Here is a 25,273-nt window from a genome sequence, read left to right as displayed (position 1 = left end):
AATACTTTGTTGACCGTACCTGGTTTGCCTTAGTAGGATCTATTTATTCCTCCCGCAAGAGGAATTATAGTGTTTACATTTGGCATGTCCATTTGAACCACAATATGTAAATTTTGTTTAAAAAATTATTTATATTTGGTATAGCTGTTAAATTATGATATGAATGTATGCCTGTAGTTATAGTCTTCCAGGAAGATTATTATAGTCCTTAGGAGTGTAAGTCACTAAACAAAAAATGACATAACCACATTGTCAGAAGTGGTTTGTTTTCTTGATGATGGTCAATATCCATTCAAGTATATTGGTAAAGTCTAGTAACAGATAATTTTGTAATATCATATACACATTTACTTCACTTATTTGGCAAATGGCCTCTTTGTGATAGCCATTAGTATTGATATTTACAAGTGACCCACCAAAATAGGCTTGCTGGAGAAATGTAATACAGGTCTTTGGAATTTTATTTTTAACTTTTAACTCCTGTTTCATATTTTTATGCTGACATTGTTTTTTATGAGGTAATATGCTAATATCATTAAATAAATATCAATATTTTTATAACATCAAATTTAGAGTTAACTATCTTTGGGTAGAAAATAATCTCGGGAGAAACTCTATATATTGTTCCTCAATTTTTGGTCCTCGTGTTGGATTGTTAGAAGAAAATATTTTCAATGAGGTTTTTCTCATGACTTTGGTTACATCAATTTTCAGCTTGAATTAATTTTTTAATTTTGTAGGAATAAATGAGTCTTTTTTTAATAGATTGGTTTCCAGTGAAATCAGACAGAAATATTATAAAACAGACAGTCTTGTATAAGTCTTTGATAATAATTTAATCTGCCTTAGTTGTTGAACCATTTTTTTTTTCACTTTTAAGCCCTACGGGTCAGTGCGAAGTAATATTTAGACCTATAGCCCGCTAAGCAGGCACCTGCAACATTGTGAACTGTTTAAATCCTTCACTCCCTCTGTAGAGCTTTAACTTGGAAGAGGCTGGATTATGTCTTAAACTACAAGTGGACTTTCTTACACGTCAGATAGTATATTTGGACTATTACATTTGCCAGAAAGAGTGTAAATTAATTCTAGAAAGGAGATAAATAAGAATCCCTGTTTTGATTAAATAAGGATGAATCCCTTTGGTCAGTCCCCCACCACTAAAAAGGAATACATTGGATTAAATGGAGTGTGTCCAGATGAAAACGAACACAACTTGAAATATTCAGAAACCTGCACCATCATCACAGAGAAAGATTTTGAATCAACCAAGGATACTGGGACCCTCTTATGCACATTTTTAGTTCAGTGTTTCTCTTAGACACTTTTCAACTGCAAAGTAAATGGTCATGGAATTTGTGCTCCGCTAAGACATCTCACTTTGTTATTTGGTACTTTTGTTTTATAGTCAAGACATTTAAGGCCAAACAGGTTAAATGATCCACATGCACCCAAAAAAAAATCTTCTGTTTCAATTGTCTCTTTTTTGCCCTTTTGCGTATTCGTTTGTTGCGGTTTAATCTTAGAGCGTGATCACAAATTTGGCGATCCGAGGACCGCCATACCCGCAGTGGCGATCCGACCACCACATCATTGGTGGTCAGACCACCAGACTATGATGCTGGCGGTCAGACTGCCACTAGAACGCCACCACTGCCAGGATCTTAGATCCTGATGCACTGGCCGTAGGAAAACCATGGTCAAGTATGGCAGTGCCAATGTCGGCACCGCCATTCTGATCACAACTTGCCATTCTGCTAGCTTTTTCATGGCAGGGACACCACCATGAAAAGGCTGACAGAAAGGTATAGACATGGCCCCAAGGGGGCCCTGCATTGCCATGCCCATGTCGTGGGCATTGCAGAGGCCCCCCTGTCAGCAGAGTCTGAATGCACACTGTCTGCAATGGCGGTCCGCCCCACCACCATATTGGTGTTCGGGCCCTTAATATGTACCTTTAAGTTAGTCTACAATTTTATAATTAGTTATTATTGGACATGAAACTGAACTTAAAACTGCTAAAGTGTTTCTTATTTTCAAATTCATAACCATCTAAACCCATTATATGCAGGCAATATAGTAGGAGCAGTATTAGCATCTGAGATATAACATATTACATACAACTTTTTTCATTTCTCAGATCATAACTTTTATTTGCCTTTGACATGTGTGTAATGGTTATACAGTCCATCATTTACATATCGCCCTTCTGTGGATGAATCAAATATAGGTCCATCCTGTTCACTTGACTAAAGCCTGAATCATGAACCTTTGGGAGTCGACGCTTTGTCACAGCCTAAGATTGAATCATGTTCCACAGTAGGAATTAAAAGTAATCTAGCAATAACTAGACCTGTATGTTAGTGCTGGACCCTTTGCCTACTGATCATCCAAACAGCATCCATTCTACAAATAGCAAATATGAAGGATGCCCACATAAGAAGCACCATTATATCCAATCTGATATACAGCACTCAAATACCTACAGAATAGCATTGGAGTTATTACTCAAGTTGTTTTCACACCAAAAGAATCCCATTTAGACATGAAATGTTGTGTTCTCATACACTGTATGTTAATTATCAGACACACGACTTCATTTACATGTTACATCATGCAGTCATCGAACGTGAAAAAACAGTAGAGACAGATCTCTAATGCTTTATAATTAATAAAACAAATTCCTCAGTATTTATTATAGTGATCTTGATATTTACAAGCAAAACACATTCAGCCAAACGTGTTGACTTCACAGAATAAATGCATAATTTCTTGTTTCCAGATATGTGACATGATGTAATTAATGCAAGTGGCAACAGCTGATCATTTCAAAAGGGCCCATACGTGGCTGTTCCGAGAGTTTCACTCATGAGCATGATTGCCATATGTTACAAGTGCAGCAGGATGGAATGCTCAAATGATTAAGGCCGGAAATTGTTCATTTTTTTATATTAAAATTGTGGTTTAGTTTTGCAAATAGAATGCAACATGTTTGTTGCTGCTGCATCAAAGAAGGGATTCTTCTTGTTTTAAGAATGTGACTTACTTGAGAAGCAGAATGAGTTGAAATCTTGCCTTAGGCTTCAACATCATGCAAGTTTCTTCTTGAGATGTTTTTAAATTATTTTTTAATTATACAGACTAATTCACAATACATGAGGTATATAAAACATATACAATATGCTCAGTTATGGAAATTATCAACACAGTCCATTGAAGGTGTAAGAAAATGATATAAAATAGTCCACCAATAAACAGATGGTAAGAGTACTATAACACCTCATAACATTCAACAGTAGCATAAGCACAGCAAGTAGTCCTTCTTGGGACACTTGTATGGCAGGTGAAATTCTGAATATTCTAACTGTAATGCGCATGTACTTCTATTGTATTGTGGGTTCTTCCACGATATCGTGATACTTGACACTTTTTGCTGTGCAACAATTCAAATCTTATCAGTGATGACATACATTCAATGATGGCCACAGCTCCAGTTCCTTATATATTGTACAGCACTGAAACTGATGAGATGTGCAAAGTAGAAATGATGAACTTGTGTCTGTATTCTCTCAACAGTTGGTGATGGAGTTCTGCGGGGCGGGATCCGTCACGGATCTAATTAAGAACACAAAAGGAAACACCCTCAAGGAAGAGTGGATCGCATATATATGCAGAGAAATTTTACGGGTATGTATAAGTTATGTACGGTTTCTTCTAAAATTCAATGTATTGAAGACCACCAGAAAGTATCACTTTGTATAAGCCAATCGGAATGTAATTTGAAATGCAGTGGCTAAAAATGTGTATGTGTTACAGCTATGTTTTTCCGATGGACTCCCTAGGAGCATATGAAATGTATCCTTGTACACTTTTTAGTTTTTTTTAAAATGTGTCGGCAACTGGTTTGGGGAGTAACCTTGATAGAATAATGTTTGAGGGTCTCCAAATAATACACATCTGCACATAGACTGTTCAATTCAGTTTCAATCTACTGCTGCAGTGCAACTCATTAAACATGCTGACCTAATCTTACAGCAATGGATTTACTAGGAATTCTCTTATGATCTTTTAACAGTTTCCCCACTTTCAATTTGTCAGGAAATAGTGACACCTTGATTTGGGGAAGCTAGACTTAAGACACATTGCGTATGTGACTGACCTTGTAAATCTGATATTGAATGTTCAATCTTGCGTTACCTGGAATCTGTTAACTCTGCAGGTTAGTGTGTTTGTCAGAGAATATATGGAACAGTCAAAGAACAATGAACAAATTATCCAAGTAGAGCTCAAATTACACTTGCACCAGTCTTGTGAATGCAAAACACTGCCGCCGAATGAAGAAAACATAGGCTGAGTGGATTTCTGGCTGTAGGCTCGAGCAAACCCATTGTCATACTTCACGAATGGAGTGTAGCGGCTGCTTTGCATCTGTTTTATGCATCCTACATTTTCACAAATCCAGTATTCACAGGAATCATTTGAGTCAGATAGTGTATTGCCAAACCAAGGTTTAGCAAGTTTCTTAACTTAGCCAAATTTAATTTTACTTTACATTTACAAAGATTTAATGTAAGGGACACTTCATGCTGGGAGTTAGCACCATTTAGGGAAGTAGAGAAGGCCGGAAAATCAAAAACAGGTCAAAGTTTCCACATAACAAAGGTAATCTGCATTTCTTTTTATTCTTGTATGTGCATTTGCACAGGTACTATGGACCTTTTTAGTGTGTGAACCCTTCAGTCACTTCTGCCAAAGGAAAAAAAAAAGGTTTCTTTCTGGGATGTGTAGTTTTGCTGTTACAATTATAAATATAGGCATAAGAGTCTCAGTTGGAATCAAGTCTTCTAGGATTTTATGCTCACATAATAATTGTTATACTTGTTGGAATCCTCCTAAACATGCAATGACCTTGTAGCACAGGGGAATAAGCTGTCCTTGCTATGTTAGAGAGCCACATTAGGATCTGGGTGTGTAGTGAAGGCCCTTTGAAAAGAAGAACCTCCATTTAAGTGCTGGGTATCCTTAGCTAGCCATACGATATCTATGTATGCATAGTGTGGAAACATGGTCCCAGGCACCAGATGTCTTATGCTGTAGTACAATTGTTTTTTGGTAGCATATTGAAGAATATAGACATTTTGGTCATCAACAAGGACTGACACCTCCCTTCCCTCCCCCCAGTTCTGAAACGATATTAAGGATCATTGGTTACAGTATTCAAGTTGAGGTCACTGCAGGTCACCACAAGGAAAAGGATATCTACAGGATACCCTCTGAATGTTTGGTGTGTGTCAATCAAAATTTGCTTGTAAGAAAAAATGGCCAGACGATTTGCAGTTATGTGGTCGCAAAATCTGTGATTCAGTAACCTATGTATCAATAGTTGGCAACTGCAATTCTGGTAGTAAACCATTGACCTGTTAACAATGACTCAAGGGAGGGCTCTCTGCCTCAGTCAAGTTGGTAGCCCCAGGAGCTATCCAAGAGACAACAGTCTGCTCCACCTTAAGTTCTCAAAAGGAAACTTTTATTTTTTCAGAAGCACCCCCCCTTCTCCGCCTGAGGTTTTCTCCAAAGGGAACCTTTTAATTTCTATAAAATGGAGCTGGTTCCTTTAATGAACTTCTGCTGCTTTAAAAAAGCAAAATAACCTGTTTGAGAATGCAAACACAATGAAGGTGTGCTGCTGTCCCTTGCAGGCCAACGTCCAGTGTTTACAGCCAGTCAGAGGAGGTCACAAATTGCAACCTGCCTAATGATTAAAAATTAAGCAAGTTACTCTGCGACCCCCATATGAATGACGATTTTGCAGTCTGACCTAATAGCACATAATTCAGTTCGCCAAATCAGATTCAATTTGCAAAAACTCAGTGTACAATTTGCAACCACTTTTGCACATGGAATCTTTGAACTCATGGTCCCATGTCACTAGTCACCGAAAGAATGTATTGGTTGTTTCTATTTGTCACAATCTTGACCCATCTCATCCTGGCTTCCCGCATCTACTGGAAGTGAGATGAGTCTGCACCGCTTACTTTCATTTTCTCTTTCAGGTACTCCCACGTGCAGTTGAAGTGAATTAAGTGAAGGTGAACATTGCAAATAAGCAAATAGAGCATGATTGCGACACTGACATGCTGGTCTGAAATAACAATGTACTGTGAGAGTAAACTCTTTCTAAACGCGTATGAGACAAGTGTCCTGCCCATGGCTGTTCCGTCAAGGAATTTGGTTGAATAGAGCACTTCTGAGTAGAAACCTCATAGAATGGATAACACATGTCAAACCACCATCTAGCGCATAAGCATCTTAAAATGCAAGCAAGTACATACAGCGCTACACTTTAGAGAGACCGCTTTATTCGGTTTTCACCTTACCTACAGATCTGCAGGTTGTGTGTATTGATTTACCTGCCCTACAGCAGTTGGTCAAATCGAATTATTGATCATTTATGCTTGCATGGTTTCCTGGAAATCATGGCTTTGGCCTCCATAACAGTTATTCCGTTTTGGTGCCACAAAGATATTGGCGATTCTGGTCTAAAGGAATGGACTTGTGCATATCACTGAGACTGGACATGAAAATAATTGAGATATTTACTCTAGAACGCTTTGTGCATCATAGATTGGAACAGTGCCATAACCAGTGCAGATTATGCGTGATACGAATGTCAGTCAACATTAACCGTACAAAGAATCTCATTTGGTTATATATTCTCTGCATATCAAGTTGCTTGAGGGCTTCCTGTAAATTGTGGTTAGTTATACATCAACAATATGCCGAATGGGAACTGATGTTAATGAAGGGTGGTGGATGCCAGAAGGGTTAACAGATCTGGAGGAGTTGGGGGAAAGTAAAAAGGAGGAAAGGATGGGGAGATCACCATTTTGCTTCTTTATTGAGGTTGGATTGCTGCATCTGCCGTTTTCCAAAACACTAGCCCTTTGCTGCCTGGCATGTTGCTAATCCCTCCATGTGTGGATCTGCATTGATGGGAAGGTAGAAGAGCAGGAAAGCACCAGAATGGTGAGAAGTATTCCTGCTCGCTGGTCCCTGTATACGCACTGGTGTGTTCTCTAATTGTGACTAGCCAACTGTGAGACACACCCACACTCACACTCTGTCTCAACTCTCACTTTCTTGCTCTTTCAATCTGAGGATTATTTGTAAAGGAGCAATAAAAAGCTGTGCTTGGAATATATGCTGTTTAGCCCTTCTAAGGCAACATCCTCGCTGTTATTGTGTTTTTAGTTTTGTGTGCACATGGAAGTGTAATGTGTCTATGAGAAATTCAAAATGGCCCCAGTGTCCATAAATGTAGCCACACATGCACAAATCCCAACCCCTACAGAGAAGTTAAAATGTGCCCAATTATGTGCACTGGGAATGGATGTGTGGATGATTCTGAGTGTTTCAAGAAGTTAACCAAAAGTGTTATACCAACATTGCGCGCTCCAGGCTACTCAAGCTCATGTTTTATGAAAAGACTGGACATGTGTGTGGGTGGCAACTGAGTGTGGTTTTCTGTTTGTGCACCTAAAACACATATACCAAAATACTGGACCCACTTATGCCCAAACATCCCATTTCCCCATCATAACATGCCGGACAACAAATAGTGAAACCTACCACACAATCCACCACCACACTCTTAGTTGTGTTTTGTGGCAATTTGTCTATATCATGTGTTGGATGCACACACAGATCATCTCACACGTGTAAAAACACTAATGTTCCAAATAAGCCAAAATATGTGCACCAACAGGTCACTCAGCCAGAGATGTCAATCTCTACACATAGGTCATTACCAAGAAATTAATTCACATAGGTTTAGACAACCACAGCATCTTCATGAACTACTAAACTAAAATATTCTGAGTCGAGCTCAGACGTGGGCTCAGTTATCCACAGGCATCTATTATTCCTATAGGAGCAACTTGCACCCCAAAACTTCACAAGTCCCCCTCCAGCTCCTATTAAACTGGCAGCCAACAGCAGACTGGTGTGGAAAACATGTTGTATAAGGGTACTGATGTAAGAAAACTTTGAGGCCGGGGAACAGTGAAAGAAAGTAGTTTATTTCACCATAGGGGGTAAATATTATTTGTGATAGATGAAGGTGGCATAACCCAACAGTATGTACCTTTAAAAGAAGCTTTGTTATTATTCAGCATTTTATTCTCCTCAATTGGAAGTGTGAGATGTGACATCTGTTATAAGGAGAATCAACTAATAATTACCTTCTTGCTTATAACCATGCAGCTTTTCTTGTCACTAGGGCATTTTCATGATCAATACAATATAAAACAATTTGCATAATCCTTACCTTTAAATTAGTCTTTGGTTCCTTCATCGATTCCTTCCTTGTGTCATGATTTATCTTGAGAGAGAAAATCTTACAGAACAGCCTAACTGGTGGAAAGATACATGGACATTTCCACATGTGTTCTGGAGTATTTTATATACTGACTAAATCAGTACATTGACATGTTGTCAGTGTTTAATGTGCAAGCAGAGTAAACCTCTCTCCATTAACTGTTATATATCAAATTTGTGAAACTTGTTTAACCCATCCTTGGATGTAGTATCCGTGAGGCGTTATAGGGGGCCCAAGGGCATCCAAGGGTTTCTTGACCTCAATTGTGACAACTGAGGTCATTAGCCACTACTGCCTCTGTACTGTTGTTACCACAAGATGAACACCAGCACACGCTATCAGTGCTGAACTCTCAGGGAAGCCACAGAAGAACAGTCCAAGGCTCCTTCATGGAGGTGACATGGTTGGAAACTTAGACCTTGGTAGCACATAATAGCACTCAAATAATTGTCCTGTCAATGTGTCCCCTTTTTACAAAGGAATATTTATTTATTACATAAAGAGTTAAATACAAGGCAGGGAATCACAAGTATATACACAATTTACTATTGGCAAAATAGCATACTAAATAGTAATCACCATTATAACATTGGAACGTTGAGCGCTCCATTGAAGCCAGTAGATTAGCTCCAGGCTTCTAGTGACTGGTAAAAGCCCAGAGCTCCAACATTCCAATGTTTATCTTTCACAGCCTTTGGTGTGACCAAAAGCCTTAAAATCCCCTCAGGCTCCATAAGGCCTTTGTTTTACTAATTAGAACATCCGAACGTCTAGGTGTGGAATGTTCTACTAGCCTTATAGCCCGCCATAGCCTTCGGCTCAGGCCTTTAATGCTGGAGTGGGCCTTTAATAGCCAATATAGCCTGCTACAGCTGGCTTTATGGCTATAATACAGTAGCAGCATAATTTTTAAATCCTTTCTAGAAAGGGCCTAAAAGATAAGCAAAGAAAGGCTCAGCCTAAATTCTTTGGCAGGTTAGCTAAAAACAAATCAATGAGAGGCCTAGTGCCTTATGTATGATATGTTATAACAACAGGTTATTGGCTTTATCAAAGTAATTTATGACATACATTATTAAAATCCAGAACTATTTAATTTGATACATTTTACCCAAAATGAACATTTCAACAGAAAACTAAGTTTCTGCTTACTTCTCACGTCACAAGGGATCTGTCACATTTACTCCATTAAAACTTTGGGAACTCTTAAAAGCAATCTTGGCTTCTCCTGGGATCACTACACATTTGTCCAGTGACACCAGAGTGCCATTCTACGCTATGATTTGGGGCTAAGGAGGGTATGCCTCTGCTCCTGGCAGCTTCTGAACATAAGAAACACTTTGTGGTGTCACTGCTGTACTGTGCAACCCCAATCAAAGAATATGCCCCAGAGCTTTATAGGGACTCTTTCAGCCCTTGGCCTTTCCGTTGATTTGGCTGCATCAGCCGGTATATTTCTCTTTCTTTCTTTTCGATATTGATGTGCCTGCCCTGGAATTCTTCAGCGTCTGTGATTTTAACCTCCAAGACTCACACTTGCACAGACTAAGCAGCAGGCTTCTGGATTGTGTAGCCTTCTCCCCGGCATAGTATTCTCCTGCCGGGGCCAGATGGTAAGTTTGTATGTCTTCTACTCCTCCTTTCACTACTCCTTTCAAACTCAATGAGCATGGGCACTGCTTCTAAAGTAGGTTCATCCCCTCTCCTCTTTGCAGGGCCACTGCGCTCATGCCCGGGGGCTAGTCTGACAGACAATATCATCTCAATCCTCCACTACAAAAGAGGTAATAACAATATATAGTGCTGTGGCATTCTTGATCTTGTGGGGGGACCCACCACCTCACAGGATCTATAAAAGTGAAAAATAAAATGTGACCTTGGATTTAAAGATGTGACTGGTGCCTCTGCCTTCTCAAGAACCCACTTCAGTTGCTAAGATGCTGCTCTACTAAGATGGCATACCTCAACCTGCTGCGTGTGCATTTGCACAGGGCCTTTACTGCCCTTTTCCATGTGGGTGGACTCCAGCCAACAGAGTCCCCCTCCAGGCACATTTGGCTTTCCAGAATTTGTTGTTGTATGTCTTCCCTACACTGCTGGGCTTTCTTTTTCTGGAAAGTGTCCTGTTGTTGCAGGGCTCTCTGGAAGCACATTTCCCTGGAGACAGATAATCTCCCTTAGCAGTGTTAGGACCACAGTATCATGCACACCTCTTTAGTAAACAGTTCACTTGACTGTTGACTCCTCAAGGTGGCCTTTCCCTTAGAGGGATGTAGTTCAGCAATCCCTTTTTCCAGAAGTCAGTTATTCCTTTTATCCAAACAATCTACATCTGTCCTAGCAAGGTGCTTGCCTAGATCATCTCCATCTGGAAGTACGCCAGCAGTAAAAGATTTTGACTCTGACATTTAAGTAAGTCCCATCCGCCTTGCTGGATAAATGCTGTCATTCCTCCATGAGACTACTGCAATTTCCCTACATTTTGTATATTTCTCCTCGTCAGGTCAAGCCTCAGAAGAAAAGGGGTGGGGGGACAACCTTCCTAACGGTGAAGCCAAAAACAAAGTCACCAAAGGAAGAGAGACTTTTTTACTCTATTACCTCTTGGACTGTTAAGTATATCACCTCAGGAGGAAAAATGAAGCAAGAAGGGGGCAAGGACGTACCCTGCACTTCAAAGAAGCATATTTCCCTCCTTTCTTCTACAGAAGGTTAGTCCAGTTCCAAGGATAGTTCAAAGGGCATCAGTAGTGTTCATGCAATCTACATGCCTGCCTCACAGGGTTGCTCAAATCATCATCTTATTTGATACACAATAGATCCAAAATGGTGTCCTTTCCCCATATTGTAAAGCTCTAGAGATGCAATCTATTCTCACAATAATCCACACATGCTACATGTACAGTGCATGTACTCTTTCCAACTTACCAAGAGCTCCTTATACTAGCTGTCCACATTTTCCTTGGTCTTAACAGGGAGTGCTACAGTAATATCATATAGAAAAAAATAGTTTTCACCGTTTAGACACCATTTTCAATATCAGTTAGTGACTCCTTGGGAGTGACTGTTTACTGCTACCTCAGCTGTGATTGACATAAGGTAGATATGGTAATGTCTGTTAAAGAAGCTAACCTGGCCCGCAGCTTCCTCCTGGATGGGACCAATTCAGAATGAAATCTGCACTGACATTCTCTGTAATTTGATTATCCAGTCCAAATGCATTTCATAATGTACTCTGAGGCAAGAGACAAGTCCAGAAGGATTTGGTTTCATAGTTGTGGTCTGGTTGTGAGACCCTAATAGGAAAGACCGCCCATGTCTTTGAGCCTGGAATCAGTATGTTACTTTAACTATGTAGTGTGTGATCAGTACAGCATTATTATTAGTATCGCAATTGAGAATTATTATTGGTAGTCAAACAAGAGTGGGTCCATCAATTATGTTGTGTATTTTTGCCACCAAAACTTTGTCATTGTTCATCACCACTTTGTGCCAATCAGTTGTTGGCAGTGATGCTGCAAGGATATGTCTATTTTCAAGTGTCTGATGTCTGTGGCAGAATTGAGTGATCCGCTTTCTTACAAAGCCCAAAGTATGTAGCAAAGCCCACATCTCCCTAACTTATGGGCTCTCTCTAACAGTCTTTTTAACAGTACTCATTTCTTTTAAACGTGATCCAAGTTTAGTTGGACGAGCCGTGAAAGTCAGGATGGTTTGTGGCAGACCAAAATCTTTTAAGCATGAGTTACGTTTGAAAGTTTGTTAGCAAATGAAATATTGTACTTGATAGTAAATGCCCCAACAACATGGAGGAAAACTGATGAGGACAATTATCAGTTGTGGACCTCATTTAGAAGGCCCTATAAATTAGGGTCCTATTGTGAGTAACTCAGGAAGATAGTCTGTATTCCCCACACCTCTGAAGTTTCCGATACCAAGAGTAATGGTAACTCTGGGGTGGGGAAAAACGTCCATTATGCTTTGGTTCTTTTGTGTCTTAGAAGAAATCAGAAATTACATGAGGAATTGATAATTAATTTCAAGCAAGGTCTCCTGGGAATTTCTCATTTGGCACAGACTTTCGAGATATTCAGCACCCAAAATCTCCACATGAAAGTAAACACATTACAGATTCTGAGGTTCTTATCATTCTGATGGGGCCAGTAACTGCAGTTCCAATAGCCCCATTGGAACTGAGGGCATTGACTCAAAAATTTGAACGTTAGGAATAGGTTGACATTTCAGGGAACTTGAAATTTCAGGACTTTTACATTCTATTACAGAGAAACATACTGATACATCAAGTAATTATGGACCAAGTGGACCTTTCTATCTCCAAAAGTGTACAGGGAGCATAATATATCCCACAATATCACATGTATTACATCACATGACCTTAATATATCATCCACTATATCACATGGTCAGCATAAAAGTCAATAGGTTTAGGTAGGAGACGGAGATGTAAAAAGAATAATATTATACTTACCTTGATGATGTAGACAAAATACTAGATGTAGTGTAGTTATAGATCAATATTACTGACCTTGACATAGTGTTATACAACTGGCAGCACACCCCGAACTTAGGATGGGCAATTTATATTGGGGCTAAATGGTCTCTTGTACCGTAGAAGTCCTTAATAAGGACAAGACAGAATTAACAAGAAAGAAGATAAGTAATTTAGCATTTTGTGATACAGGGGATGTCCATGATTCATAGGCAAACCTTTCTGACAGCGATGAGAGCTGAAAATTCTGTCATTGTGGTTAAGATTAAAGAGAAAATTTGAACTGCACTTTATCGGAAACTATTTTGACAAGAATGAAACAGATCAGTTTCTAAAGGTCTTTTTGAGAAAAGTGTTATTGATAGAGTTCCTGCCTAAAACATTCTACTACAAGGGAATGAAGATAGAGTTAATTAAGCAGTTGCTAATTTAGTTACGGATAGTAGTCCAATTCTCACACTTTCTCCTTGGGTTGGTCTGAGTTATATTGACCACTAGAATTTATTCCTAAAGCACGTCATGTCATATGTTTACAGTCCTTCTGTGATGCTATAGAAGGGGATCTACAACATGCAGTATTAAAAGAGGCAATCCAGCCTGAAGTAGTTCCCTGCATCCCATCCGAAACAAGCACCCTAGACATGGTTCTGTCTTGAAGGGGGAATGTTGCACAGCGAGGGTGGGACACGCATCTAGGCATAATACTTAGGAGGAATCACTTCATCCTATAATGTCTTGGCCCTGCCCGCAGAGTGAGCTGCAAGGCCATGTACACCTAGATGGGGAAAGAACACATCAACCATAAATGAATGTGATGAAAGAATATGATATACGCATGGGTTCAGTTCTCTCTACCCCCCTCCCCACCTTCCTCTCACTTGCCCCTCCCATCATTGACTGTCCCTGGTTTACACTAGTGAGCTCGGATCAAACCACAGGGATTTTTCCCTGACCCAAAGAGGGTCAGGGAAAAATCATCTCTGCTCTATGCAATACACTGAGAAAGCATAAGAGATATGAATAATAGTTTACTTGGAATTTATAGTAAATTCTTTGCACACATACAACAGTTAAACATTCTTATTTTTTGCAAGTATAAAGCCACAAAATTAGAAATTCCACAAGGATTTGGACATTAAAAAGATAGGTGTAAACTCTGTGTGGCTTAATGCTAGTTGTCGTGAAAGGGGAAGGGGAACATTTTTTCAGCTACATGATGGCTGAAGACACTAACAAAATAAATTAATGATTATTCTAGATATATTAAAAGTCACACATATAAATTAACACATTTGGGCTTTAAATACAGGCAGTATGTTATGTTACAAGTATGATTGTTTTAGGTGCCTTACTTAAATTGAGAAGGGACCCATAACTAAAACTCCCTAAAAACATTAAAATGGAAAACTACACCCCAGAAGTCCAGCATTGTGCCCGTGGTCGGAAAGCGCTATCTGATAAACCAACATGATGTTATTTGATAGTTTTCAGTGCAATTTTAATATGCAGTAGGTAGCTCGGTTAATATAGTAAATTCTTAATTTAAATAACTTTTTGTTATATGCACGTGCTGTATACAGTGAAGAAACGCAGAAAAAAGCAGGGCATTGTCTCTTGATGCTGGTGATCCATTTAACAGTCATTTCACTAGAGTGCTGTGATAGGCATACAAATGGTGCAATAGTTGTTACATCGGTAAACCTACTAAACTTTGAGCTTTGGGAAGCCTAAATAATGGTGTTGGAAATCTTGCTGACCCCAGCATGCCAACCGACTGTTTAAACTATGTTCCAATACACGAAGCAGTTGAAATTGAATTCCTTATTGCACTGAAATAGACGGTATTTCATTGTGCACTCTCAATTACAGTTTTGTGAACTGTAAGTTTTGGCATAAGTGGACGCACACCCAATAAATAATTTATTCAGATGGGTGTTGGGCAGGTTTAAGAGCAAGCACTTCGGAATGGCAAGGTTATTTGGAGTGGGTTTTTTCTAGGGTTTTTAATTCACTGGCAAAGCTTTGCCAAGTTTAACATTTTCACCTTAAGGGGAATTTTGAGAAATTGCCCAGTTTACTTCGACCCAGGAAAGATTATGTCTACATTGCAAGACATATTAGCCAGATCGTTTTCATCCGTATCCCACTCAGAGAAGCAGAAAAAAAGTAGAATGAAGAAATTTACTCTAACTTTGTGGATCTTTTCTATGCCAAGTGGCACGTTGCAGCAGGAGCACACTTTTGCAAAGTATATCTTACACAGAGCTACTTTGAGTTAAATAAAGATATGTGAGGCATACGTTGATGCAAAACTTCTTATTTTCTCACTAGGCTTGCAACTCGAACAACTTCACAAACTTCACAGTTTTAAAATTTCCGAAAGATCATTGTGAATCTAGCAAAACCAAAGCTTCACAACTTCATACATCCCTTATTTAGAGATAAATTTAAAATCTCTATGTAACATTTTTGGGTGTAAATATTTTATGTTCCTATAGTTGGAGGTTAGCCAGCCTTCTTCGATTCGCTGTCCTTCTGAAGGGCTTCTCCCCTTGTCTTCTCCTCGGGGTGCTCTGCTCCGCAAAAGGGAAAACTGTGCAGTCATGGTCATCCCGATAAAGTTTCAGAGGAGCGTTTCAGTAACCTTCAACCAACGCAGATTTACTATACAGTGCACATTCTCTTTCCAACCTCTGCATTGTCCATAAAACACAGGCGCCAAAAAAGCCTATCAGCTTCTGCTCAAGCATGAGCTGCTTATGATAGATTTGTGCTGTGAAGGTTTCAAGGTGATGCAGGCAATTTTCCCAAAGTGAATGACCCATTAGCACTCTGGAGTCTGTAAAAGCAGCTTTGACTATTGTATTAACCTACTGTACCTATTCTGTTCAGTAGACGGCTCAGTAAATATGAATATCCGTGTTGTGGTTAGGTGCACTTCTCCGTTTCAATAATAAAGATGTTTTGTTAATATATCTAATGGATGTTCTGAATGTATCTACAGAAAAAGAGAAATATTAAGCTCTCATAAGACAGCCCTAGTAGGGGCCCCTATAAGTCTACCCCCGGCTAGGCATACTGATACCAAATCCATTATGAACTCAATGTGGCTCATTATTAGTTTGGTGGACGGAAATGGCCGTCTGCCAAACTCCCACGGTGAGGTTGCCGAGTTGTTTCTGCCCGCTGGCCCAGCAGGGAATAGCCCACATCATTGACGCCGGCTCATAATTGAGCCAGCAGCAATATTGCAGTGCGTACGGTGCACCAGCACCCATCGCGCTGTTCACTGTCTACAATGCAGACAATGAGCAACGCAACGGGGCTTGCCATGGGGACCCCTTCACCGCTCATTCCAAGTGCATGGGCATTGCAGCGGCCTCCCTGGGGCTCACTGCACCCTGTCTCCGCCAGCCTTTGCATGACAGTGCTACCGCAAGGTAAAAGCTGGTGGAGATGGGGTTGTAATCCCCAGGACGGTGCTGCTTGCAGCGCTGCCCTAGAGGATTAGGACCACAAGCACTGCCAGTTCCTCCTGTCGAGGTAAACTGCCGGTCTGACAGTGGCGCAGCGGCCACGGTCGTAATGTGGTGGTCAGACTGCCACTAAAGCAGTCGGACCAGGGCTTTGGCGCTGGTCAGAATGCGTCCCTGGGTCATAATTCCCCCTTCTGTGTCTGAGTTAATGAGGATTACAAGTGTGATCGCACTTAGATAAGAGTGTCGCACTTAGTAATGAGGAATAAGCACTTAGTAATGAGGAATTCATGGGGGGATTGGTAATTCTAGTCTCGGTTTCCCTGGTAAATCCTCATTGCTGTCATAGATTTCAGCTGCATTTAGTCCCAGGGTCAAACACACAGGATCCGCAGATTTGGTGCATGTCTTGCAATGTCAGTGAAGCCACTAACTCCTATTACTGGCACAACTGGCACTTGTAATTGCCCCAAATAGCAAGGGACCAGTCCTAAAAAATAGAAGTGGTCCAAATAGCATACATGATGTTTGATGATCTCATGAAATGGCATCACATGAGCATTGCGCCTTTTCTTGAACAGAAAGAAGCGACATTGAAGGGAGTAATATAAAAAGGGCTTTGACTAGTCTCAAACCTGGCCCATAATTTCCCAAATATTAAAGGGTGATGCTGCACTGTGTCAGATCCACTGTGTTACTTTGTCTATATGCCTGTTTTCAACTCTTTGAATAGTATGATGATTTCTTCTAGAGTGAATAATTCCTTACTGTATCTTTAATTTAGTACATTTTACCCTAGGTGCAAAGTGTTGTAGTGTATGGTGCTATGGCTGTTTATATTTGCATCAAATGCTATACAACAATGATTTTCTGTCATTACAGCTGACATAGTAAAATTGGGTATGATTTTGCTTGGTATTGTATTATTGCTTATGTCATCTAATGTTTTAAATGTTTGCAATAGTTATACCTGAACGAGCAATAATAAACTTGGACATAAACTTGAAACTCTGGGAAGTGGGGATCTTTTTGTAATCAAAAGGAAAGAAACGGTTCTGAAATCATTAATTCTTTTGTAGCAAAGAACTGTTTTCCTAAAAAAAAAAAAATGATTAATTGAAAGGTTGTGTATGATTTACTATTTTATTTAATTTCCATCTCCAGGGTTTGAGTCACCTTCACCAGCATAAAGTGATTCATCGAGACATTAAGGGGCAGAATGTTTTGCTGACAGAAAATGCAGAAGTTAAACTTGGTAAGAAACACTCAGAATTGTAATTAAAATTGATGGATGGCATCAGCCATGATGCATACCACCACTGAGATCATCTTCTGATGTAATGAGCTGCCTTTCTCAAACTCGCATAAAATACAGAAAAATGGAACATCTTTATGCTGTCTTGTAAGGACACTCTCTCTCACACACACACACTCTCTCACTCACTCACTCACTATACAAATGTATATGTTCTCATTCCAATTGCAGCCCTCACCGTCAGCTTGTGAATGAGTGGGAAACAGACTGGGCTTCCCCAAAATTTTCTTGTGAAATCCAGTCTGCTATACTCTGAACTGGTACCATTCAATCGTTTATTCGGGGCACATTACAGCAGCACTGCCACGTTTTGACACTCGCATTCTTTTTCAGGTTTGTTGAATATGTGTTCTTAAACCCATCTTGCCCCCAAAGTGGCATCCTGGGACTTGTAGTCTTTAAATTATAAGCTCAATTTAAACACAATGCTTCACAACCAAACCCCAAATTCAAATATTATTAATTTGGCGGCCTGCTGATATGCTATCCCATATCAATTGAAAATATATTTACTGACTGTCATCTGGAAACATTAGCATAAAAATGTTATCACACTAACAGTTGGTGATCCAACCCATCAGTTTCCATGCATAACCACCACAGTTGGTCCTGTTCTTGATTTTTCACGACTCTTATCATTTTGTGTACAACTATAGGTTCTGTTTCTTAACATCAACAGCTGGCAAAACCATCCCATCGCTGTTCATGTAGCATGACCCCAGTGGTCTGAATCTTTAGGATCAAGTTTCATATCATGGATATAGCATCATACCTCACCATCGCATTTTCACTTTTACTTTCCTGTACTCTTATAGGTCTTATTCCAATTGCCTTACAATCCTCATGGTACTCCTGCTCACACTTCAGTTCTACATTTGTCTGTTTCATAAGATTCATGAAAGTAACTCAATTGAATTGTTCATAAGTGTATGTACAGTTCTTTATTGTTATTAAGACCAAATAGCATATTTGATCCTAATCAAATAATATATTTAGATTCAACAAGCCTAGTTTCTTTGTTCTCTCACCACTTCATTCATGTTGCAATCATAATTATGCCATAGAACCTCACCATTCTGCAATTGTTGGTGTAATCTCTCATGTAGTGTTTTGCTACAGCACAGTTGATGTCTTTGTTCTGTTCATACTGTATTTGTTCCCTCATTCTTTTATTAAATGTCACAGGTGGTGATCCCTATTTCCCTCAATCCACATTGACATTCAGTGAAGTAAACCACAAACTAGGATTCCCATGTTATTCATGTTATTTTTTTGTTTCATGATTATTGGATTGTTATGGATGTCAGTTATAGACTTCATATTTTTGCCGACTTTGCATGTTTTGCAATTATTGCATTTTGTGAATCCAGTTTTAAATGTATTCAGTCAGTAAGTAGTTCCTTGTTCCGAGAAGTGGCTTCTCACCAGTTTATCTTTAATGGATGGTGCTTTGTTGAACGTTATTTGATGTCTCTTGCCCAATTTCTCCCCAGTGTCTGGATCATGGCAAATTATGTTCCCATGCTTATTGAAAATTCTACTGATGTCTTAGATTTTATTTGTGTACATCAGTACCAATCTTATTTCTACATTGTCTGATGTGGTCATTATGTGCTCTGTTTTTGTAACCAGTTTGTGCATCAGGCTTTCGTTTTCCTCTCTCAAGGCCCTTCCTCGTGTCTCTTCATTAATACCTCTTTCTGAATTTCCTAGTGACCTCTCCATATCTATTTTGCACATCCTCATCATATGAACTATTGGTCTCATCCATAATGGTGCCCTGTAAAGTATACTCTTGATTAAGGATTTTGGATGGAAGGTTATCTCATGTAGGATACTATTAGTAGAAGTGCTTTTTTCTGAACAGTGTAGCTTCATTAAGTGATCTTGTAAATATACACAAGCACACATATGTGTGTATATATATATATATATATATATATATATATATATATATTTAGGCAGTTGGGTTTTAGGCACTTTCACAAGGAAATAGATTTTTTTGTTTGGGTTCACTAATATTTTTGGCGCTGTTTGACGAGTTCTCACTAAACATTCCCAAAAAAGTCTCATCCACCTCAGCTCCTTCCTGGAAGGTTTGTGTGATCCATCATGAAGAGGGCTGAGTAAAAAGGGGGTGACGGTGTCCCAAAAAGCATTTTCTGCATGCAATTTTCCATAGGATATTTGAGCAACGTAACAGGAAAATGGCTGAACAGAAATACACCAAATTCAGCAGAAACCTAGATGTTACTCAGAAAGCATGCTTTTCTGTGATTTGGTGACCTGGGGCCAACAAAGACCACATGTTTTCTAAACAGAACTACGGTAGTAATGAGGAACCACAGTGCTGTTTAATGATATTAATTCATTTTGAAGCCCCCAGAGTGGGCCAAGTCTTGGGGTTTGGTGAATTGAAGAAAAAAAAAAGAGGAGCAGAGTGCGACCCTCCTTCCTGAACCAATTTACAACACTAGGACTCCATTGCCATGACCTTCACGCTTTTACATTTATTTTAAGGGAAGGGAGCTATGCAGTGCTCCTCCCTTAGCCGCTTAATGGCCACTGGGACCCCATCCCTGGGGCCCGCTACTCATATATTTGGAGATGAGATATGGTGCTCCCTCCTGAGCCAACATAAGGCCCCGGAGAACCCATCCAACAACAGCAAAACCGTATCCAAGGGACCCCTATCCACAGGGACTCTGTTGTTCCCAGCCCAAGGGAACACAGACAAGGAGCACTTCAACTCTCTCCCAATCTCTCTGGCGCGGGGAACACAGCATTGCTCTCACCTGGAGTGGGGGGGGGGGGCTTCAGAAACAAAAGCTGCTCCTAGCCAGGGGAGTAGCAACCTACCTGAGCCAATCCCATCACAGTCATCATCTGTGCTTGTAGAGAAGTTGGTGGGGCCATAGAGTCTGTAGGCCTTCCCCCAAAGCCACCAATGGCCGATAATGTTGTGGATGCCCAGGGTGGGACGGGTCACTCACCAATCAAAAAGTAAGGCCTCTCTCGCCGCATCCCTAGATCGGTGCTGGTTGAACATCCGTTGGAGCTACAGGGGTGGTGGGCCTTCCCCTGCAACTCACAACATGTTAAAAAGTTATGAGTGTCTCGGATGGGACCGGGTACCGAACTAAAAAAAAAAAAAAAAAAAAGAAAAGTGTGCCAGACTCCAGAGCAGCCCCCCATGCAATAGCTACCTCTATTACTTACTTGCCCTTCACTGCTTATACCCTCACAATTTACATAACTCATGACATGTTCAGTGACATCATTTATAACATCACTCTTAATATCCGAAATTATGTAATTTTTGGCAACACTGTGCAAGGCAGAAAAGTGAGTTACAGTCACTTCATGGCCCGAAGTATTGTTACTTCAGTTAACTATAACTGGAGAATTTAAGTTTTTTTATTCTAGTTTAAAATGTTATGATGTAAGTTACATTTTCACCTAAATATAACGTCAGTTTAACCATTGATTTTATTCAGCTGTACTGTGTTTTTTCAGTGACTATATATATCACTGAAAAACTTGTGTTAATGGACATTATGATTGGACACTAAGATCAGTTACTTCTCGGTGTTAAAAGAAAAATTCCCAGGAAAACAACTTGGGTTAAACAGTCAATCTAGAAGCCACTGATACCACATATTTGGGATATAACAGCACTATTTGCACATGTGTGTGAGTTTGGAAAATAACACTGCAAGATTACTAGATTGTTCTTTCACAAAAACATTTCCTACACAATAAATAGACAAGCCACCATTGATAGGTATTCTTATTGCACACAGTGTCTTTACGTTTTCATTTTCCTCTTTCCGTATGTTGAAATAGTGCTGTTTGTCTTGCACTGGTGAGTGAGTCTGACTGTCAAATTATGTTGGTTTGAATACTCAGTAATTGCAGTGCACCACACATGCTCTTTTGACTGCTGCCCTTTCTTTGTTGGAATATTTTTTCCCTAGGAGACATAGTTGGTTTTGTGGTACTTTTTTCTGTAGACACTTGTGCACAGATTTATTTTCCTTACAAATATATTCAATCGAAAAACTATTGGAAACACAGTAATCTGTTCTTTATACTAGTATTGGAATACCAACACTAGTCAACATATCAATGATTAAAAATATAATGGTTGAACAAAGTACCACTCTCCTTTGTTAAGTGATTAGAGAAGGATATGTGTAGCTCAGATTTACAAGCAGGTTTCTCACCCTCTGGCATAACCACCATTTTGCATTTTTCACATTTTCATAGTTGGTGTAAGGTGGTTTGTAGTGAAACTTCAATGAATGGTCACTGGAGTAACATTTTATATGAGCTTGATTGACTAAAACAGCTCTGTTCACGCAGCAATACATTAACACCCACAGGAGTGTTTACAATGCCATATTATGAACTTTCAATATCAATCAATCAAGGGTCTTGTAGAACATGAGCTTGTCACCCCGAGGGGGGTCTTTAAGCACAAAGGGATGTTGCGAGCCTCATCCCACTGACGATGGCAGTCTAAGAGCCAAGTCTTGATCTGCTTTCTGAAGTCTTTCAGAGAATGGGAGGTGTGCATATGGAGGGGGAAGTTGTTCCAGAACCTGGCAGCGAGCTTGGAGAAAGAGCGGCCTCCGAATCAATTGTGATGGATGCAGTGGATATGGGCCTGGGCGAGTGAGGCTGAGCGGAGTTCTCTGGTTGGTTGGTGGAATGTGAGGTGGTTGCTGATGTAGGCGGGTCTGGCGTTTTGGAGGGCCTTGTATGCATGTGTGAGGATCTTGAAGAGGCATCTTTGATTGACGTGGAGGCAGTGGAGGACCCCGAGGTGGGGAGTGATGCTGGTTCTTCTGGGGAGGTTGAGGACGAACCTTGCCTGCATGTTCTGGATGGTCTGGAGTCAAAGAGCTGTTTTGTTGTTCCAGCGTAGAGCGCATTGCCGTAGCCAAGTCGGCTGGCGATGAGGGTCTGGGTGACTATTTTCTTGGTGGAGATAGGGATCCATCGGAAAATCTTGCAGAGGATGTGGAAGCAGGCAGATGAGACGGCGTTGATCTATTGCTTCATGGTCAGTTAGATATCCAAGATAATCCCAAGATTGCTTGAATGGTCAGATGGTGTGGGTGGGGAACCAAAAGCGGCGGACCACCATGTGTCATCCCAGGGGGGAAGGCTTGTTCCAGAAGATGAGGATCTCTGTCTGCATTTAGCTTGAGGCAGTTGATTCTCATCCAGATGGCGATGTGAGTCATGATGTTTTGGAAGTTTGTTCGTGTGGTGGCAGTGTTGTCTGTGAGGGATAGGGCGAGCTGTGTGTCATGGCATGTGAGACAATGTTGAGTCTGTGGGTGCATGTGATGTCTACCAGGGGAGTTACGTAGAATTTGAAGAGGGTGAAGCTGAGGGAGGAGCTCTGGGGGACGCCACAGATGTTGTCTTTGGGTGTGAAGACGAAGAGAGGAAGGAGGTGCCTCTGTGTTCAGCCAGAAAGGAAGAAGGAGATCCAGTTGAGTGCTTTGTCTTGGATGCCAGTGCTGTGGAGACTGGTGATGAGAGTGCAGTGGTAGACAGTGTTGAAGGCTGCCGATGAGTCAAGGAGGATGAGGGCCACTGTTACCCCTAGGTCAAGGAGGCATCTGATGTTGGTGATTTCTGCGATCAAGGCAGTCTTGGTGTTGTGATTGGGTCGGAAGCCAGAACAAGATAGTCTAGCATGTTGTTGTCTTTGCGGGAGTCCGTGAGCTGGGGGTTGATGCCTTTTCCAAGACTTTGGCGGGGAATGGGAAGAGCAGGATGGGGCAGTAGCTTTTGAGGTCATTGTGGTCGGCTGAGGGTTTCTTCAGGAGGGGCTTGACCTTGGAATGCTTTCAAGTGCCATAGACGGTGGCTGTGACAATGGAGGTGTTAAGGAGCTTTGTGAGGGAGGCTTTGATTACTTCTCTTCCTATGTTGTAGAAGTGGTGCGGGCAGGGGTCCACAGGCTGTCCAGAGTGGATGGAAGTCATGATGAAGCTACTCCTATTCGGTGATCCGGTAGGGTGTGGAGTGGGAGTTTGGGTGCGGCGGTGGTCTAGATTGATGGGCTGGGGGTCGAAGTTGCTGTAGACGTCAATGATCTTGTGGTGAAAGAAGCATGTTGCAGAGGGCTTGGGAGGGGTAGATAGTGTTCTCTGTGGCAGAGGAGCAACAGACTTCTCTGACGATGCTGAAGAGTTCCCTGGTGTTGTTGTTGCTTGCCTTGATGCGGGTGATGAGTGCCTCTTTCTCGGTCTCCAGGAGTCGGTGGTGTGTTTGTTGAGGGCAGACTTGAAGGAGTTGTAGTCGGCCAGGCTCTTTTTGATGCACCAGTTTCTCTCTAGTTTTCTGCAGTGAAGTTTGAGGGTTCAAAGTTCTGGGTGAACCATTTGTTTGCTTGGTGGGCTTACTGCTGGTGGTGCTTTTGAGGGGGTGATGGTGTTGGCGGCTGACAACATCCAGTTGGAGAAGTTTTGAAGCAGTGTTTGGGGGCTGTCCACGGGAATATGTATAGCTTCTCTGGGGGTGGTGATTCAGGGTGTTTCAGTGACTTTGCTCCAGTTGTGGCAGGGGAGGGTGGGGGTCTCATCTGACATTCAGGCAGTCCCTTGATGGTGAAGTGACGATTTTGTGGTCAGTCCTTGTTACCTCTATGGTGTGGGAGAACTTGGCTCTCTCGCTGGTGGAGAAAATGGGGTCCAGTGTGTGTCCTGCGCTGTGCATGGGGGCTGTGACCAAATGAGAGAGGCCAATAATGCTAACATTTTAGAGGAATGAGGCAGAGTTGATGTGGTCCAGGTCTTCTAGGCGGAAGTTCAGCTCCCGCAGGAAGATTTAGTAGTTGAAGTTGATTGGTAGAGGGCAATGTAGTCCGAGATGGAGGTACAGAAGCTGTGGCGGAGGTAAGGGGGTCTGTAAGCGAGGGTTCCTGTGATGGTGGTACTGGCATCGGGTTTACTTTGGAAGTTGAGGTGTTCCATGATGGATGTTGTCATCATCTGAGGTGTTGCAGTAGAGGGAGTCCTTGTGGATGATGACCGTGCCTTCCTAGTGTCTGTTAGGGCGGTTGCAGTGGATCATCTTATATTCGGGGTGTAGCACTGGTGATGTCTGGTGCAGATGCTGATATGAGCCGGGTTTCAGTAATGAACATTATGTCGGGTACAAGGGTGCTGATGGTGTTCCAGATTTTTATGATGTGCTTGCAGGGGGATTGGACGTTGAGTAGTATGCAGTGGAGTTGAAGTTTGTGGCTGGGGGTCTGCAGGGTGGATATTGTGGTGGTTCCAACATCGCAGGAGAAATGGTAATTGTGGCAGGAGAATGGGCCTTTGGTGGATCGAGGTGAGGAGATGCTGCAGTTTGGGTTCCAAGTCTTAGGTTTTTGATCTGTTGGAGGAGTACTGGTGCCGAGTTGCAGATCAAGGGGTCCTGCCACTGGGTGCAGTCAAGGCATGGAAGGGTGCAGACGGCCTTGCCTTTGCAGTGCCTTCAGTGTGCCAATTCATGGTTGCTTAGTGATTGCCATTAAGTAGGTTCTGGGGTGCGCGAGGCACAGAGGGCAGGAGGGTCGCAGCATT

General features: G+C 41.2%; 1 protein-coding gene across 7 annotated transcripts in view; it reads left to right on the top strand.

The window, feature by feature from the left end:
* TNIK (TRAF2 and NCK interacting kinase) overlaps positions 1 to 25,273 on the top strand; it is a 623,603-nt gene that overhangs the window by 332,263 nt on the left and 266,067 nt on the right. For all 7 annotated transcript variants that reach the window (XM_069213031.1, XM_069213035.1, XM_069213034.1 and 4 more), the window contains exons 5-6: positions 3,577 to 3,687; positions 17,528 to 17,618. In XM_069213031.1, coding sequence (XP_069069132.1) covers positions 3,577 to 3,687; positions 17,528 to 17,618 — 202 coding nt within the window. The remainder of the gene's footprint in view (positions 1 to 3,576; positions 3,688 to 17,527; positions 17,619 to 25,273) is intronic.

This window comes from Pleurodeles waltl, chromosome 11, assembly GCF_031143425.1.
Source record: "Pleurodeles waltl isolate 20211129_DDA chromosome 11, aPleWal1.hap1.20221129, whole genome shotgun sequence".
NCBI classification, from domain to species: domain Eukaryota; kingdom Metazoa; phylum Chordata; class Amphibia; order Caudata; family Salamandridae; genus Pleurodeles; species Pleurodeles waltl.
The sequence above is the reverse complement of the archived record's forward strand: the minus strand, read 5'-3'. Positions and strand labels throughout refer to the sequence as shown.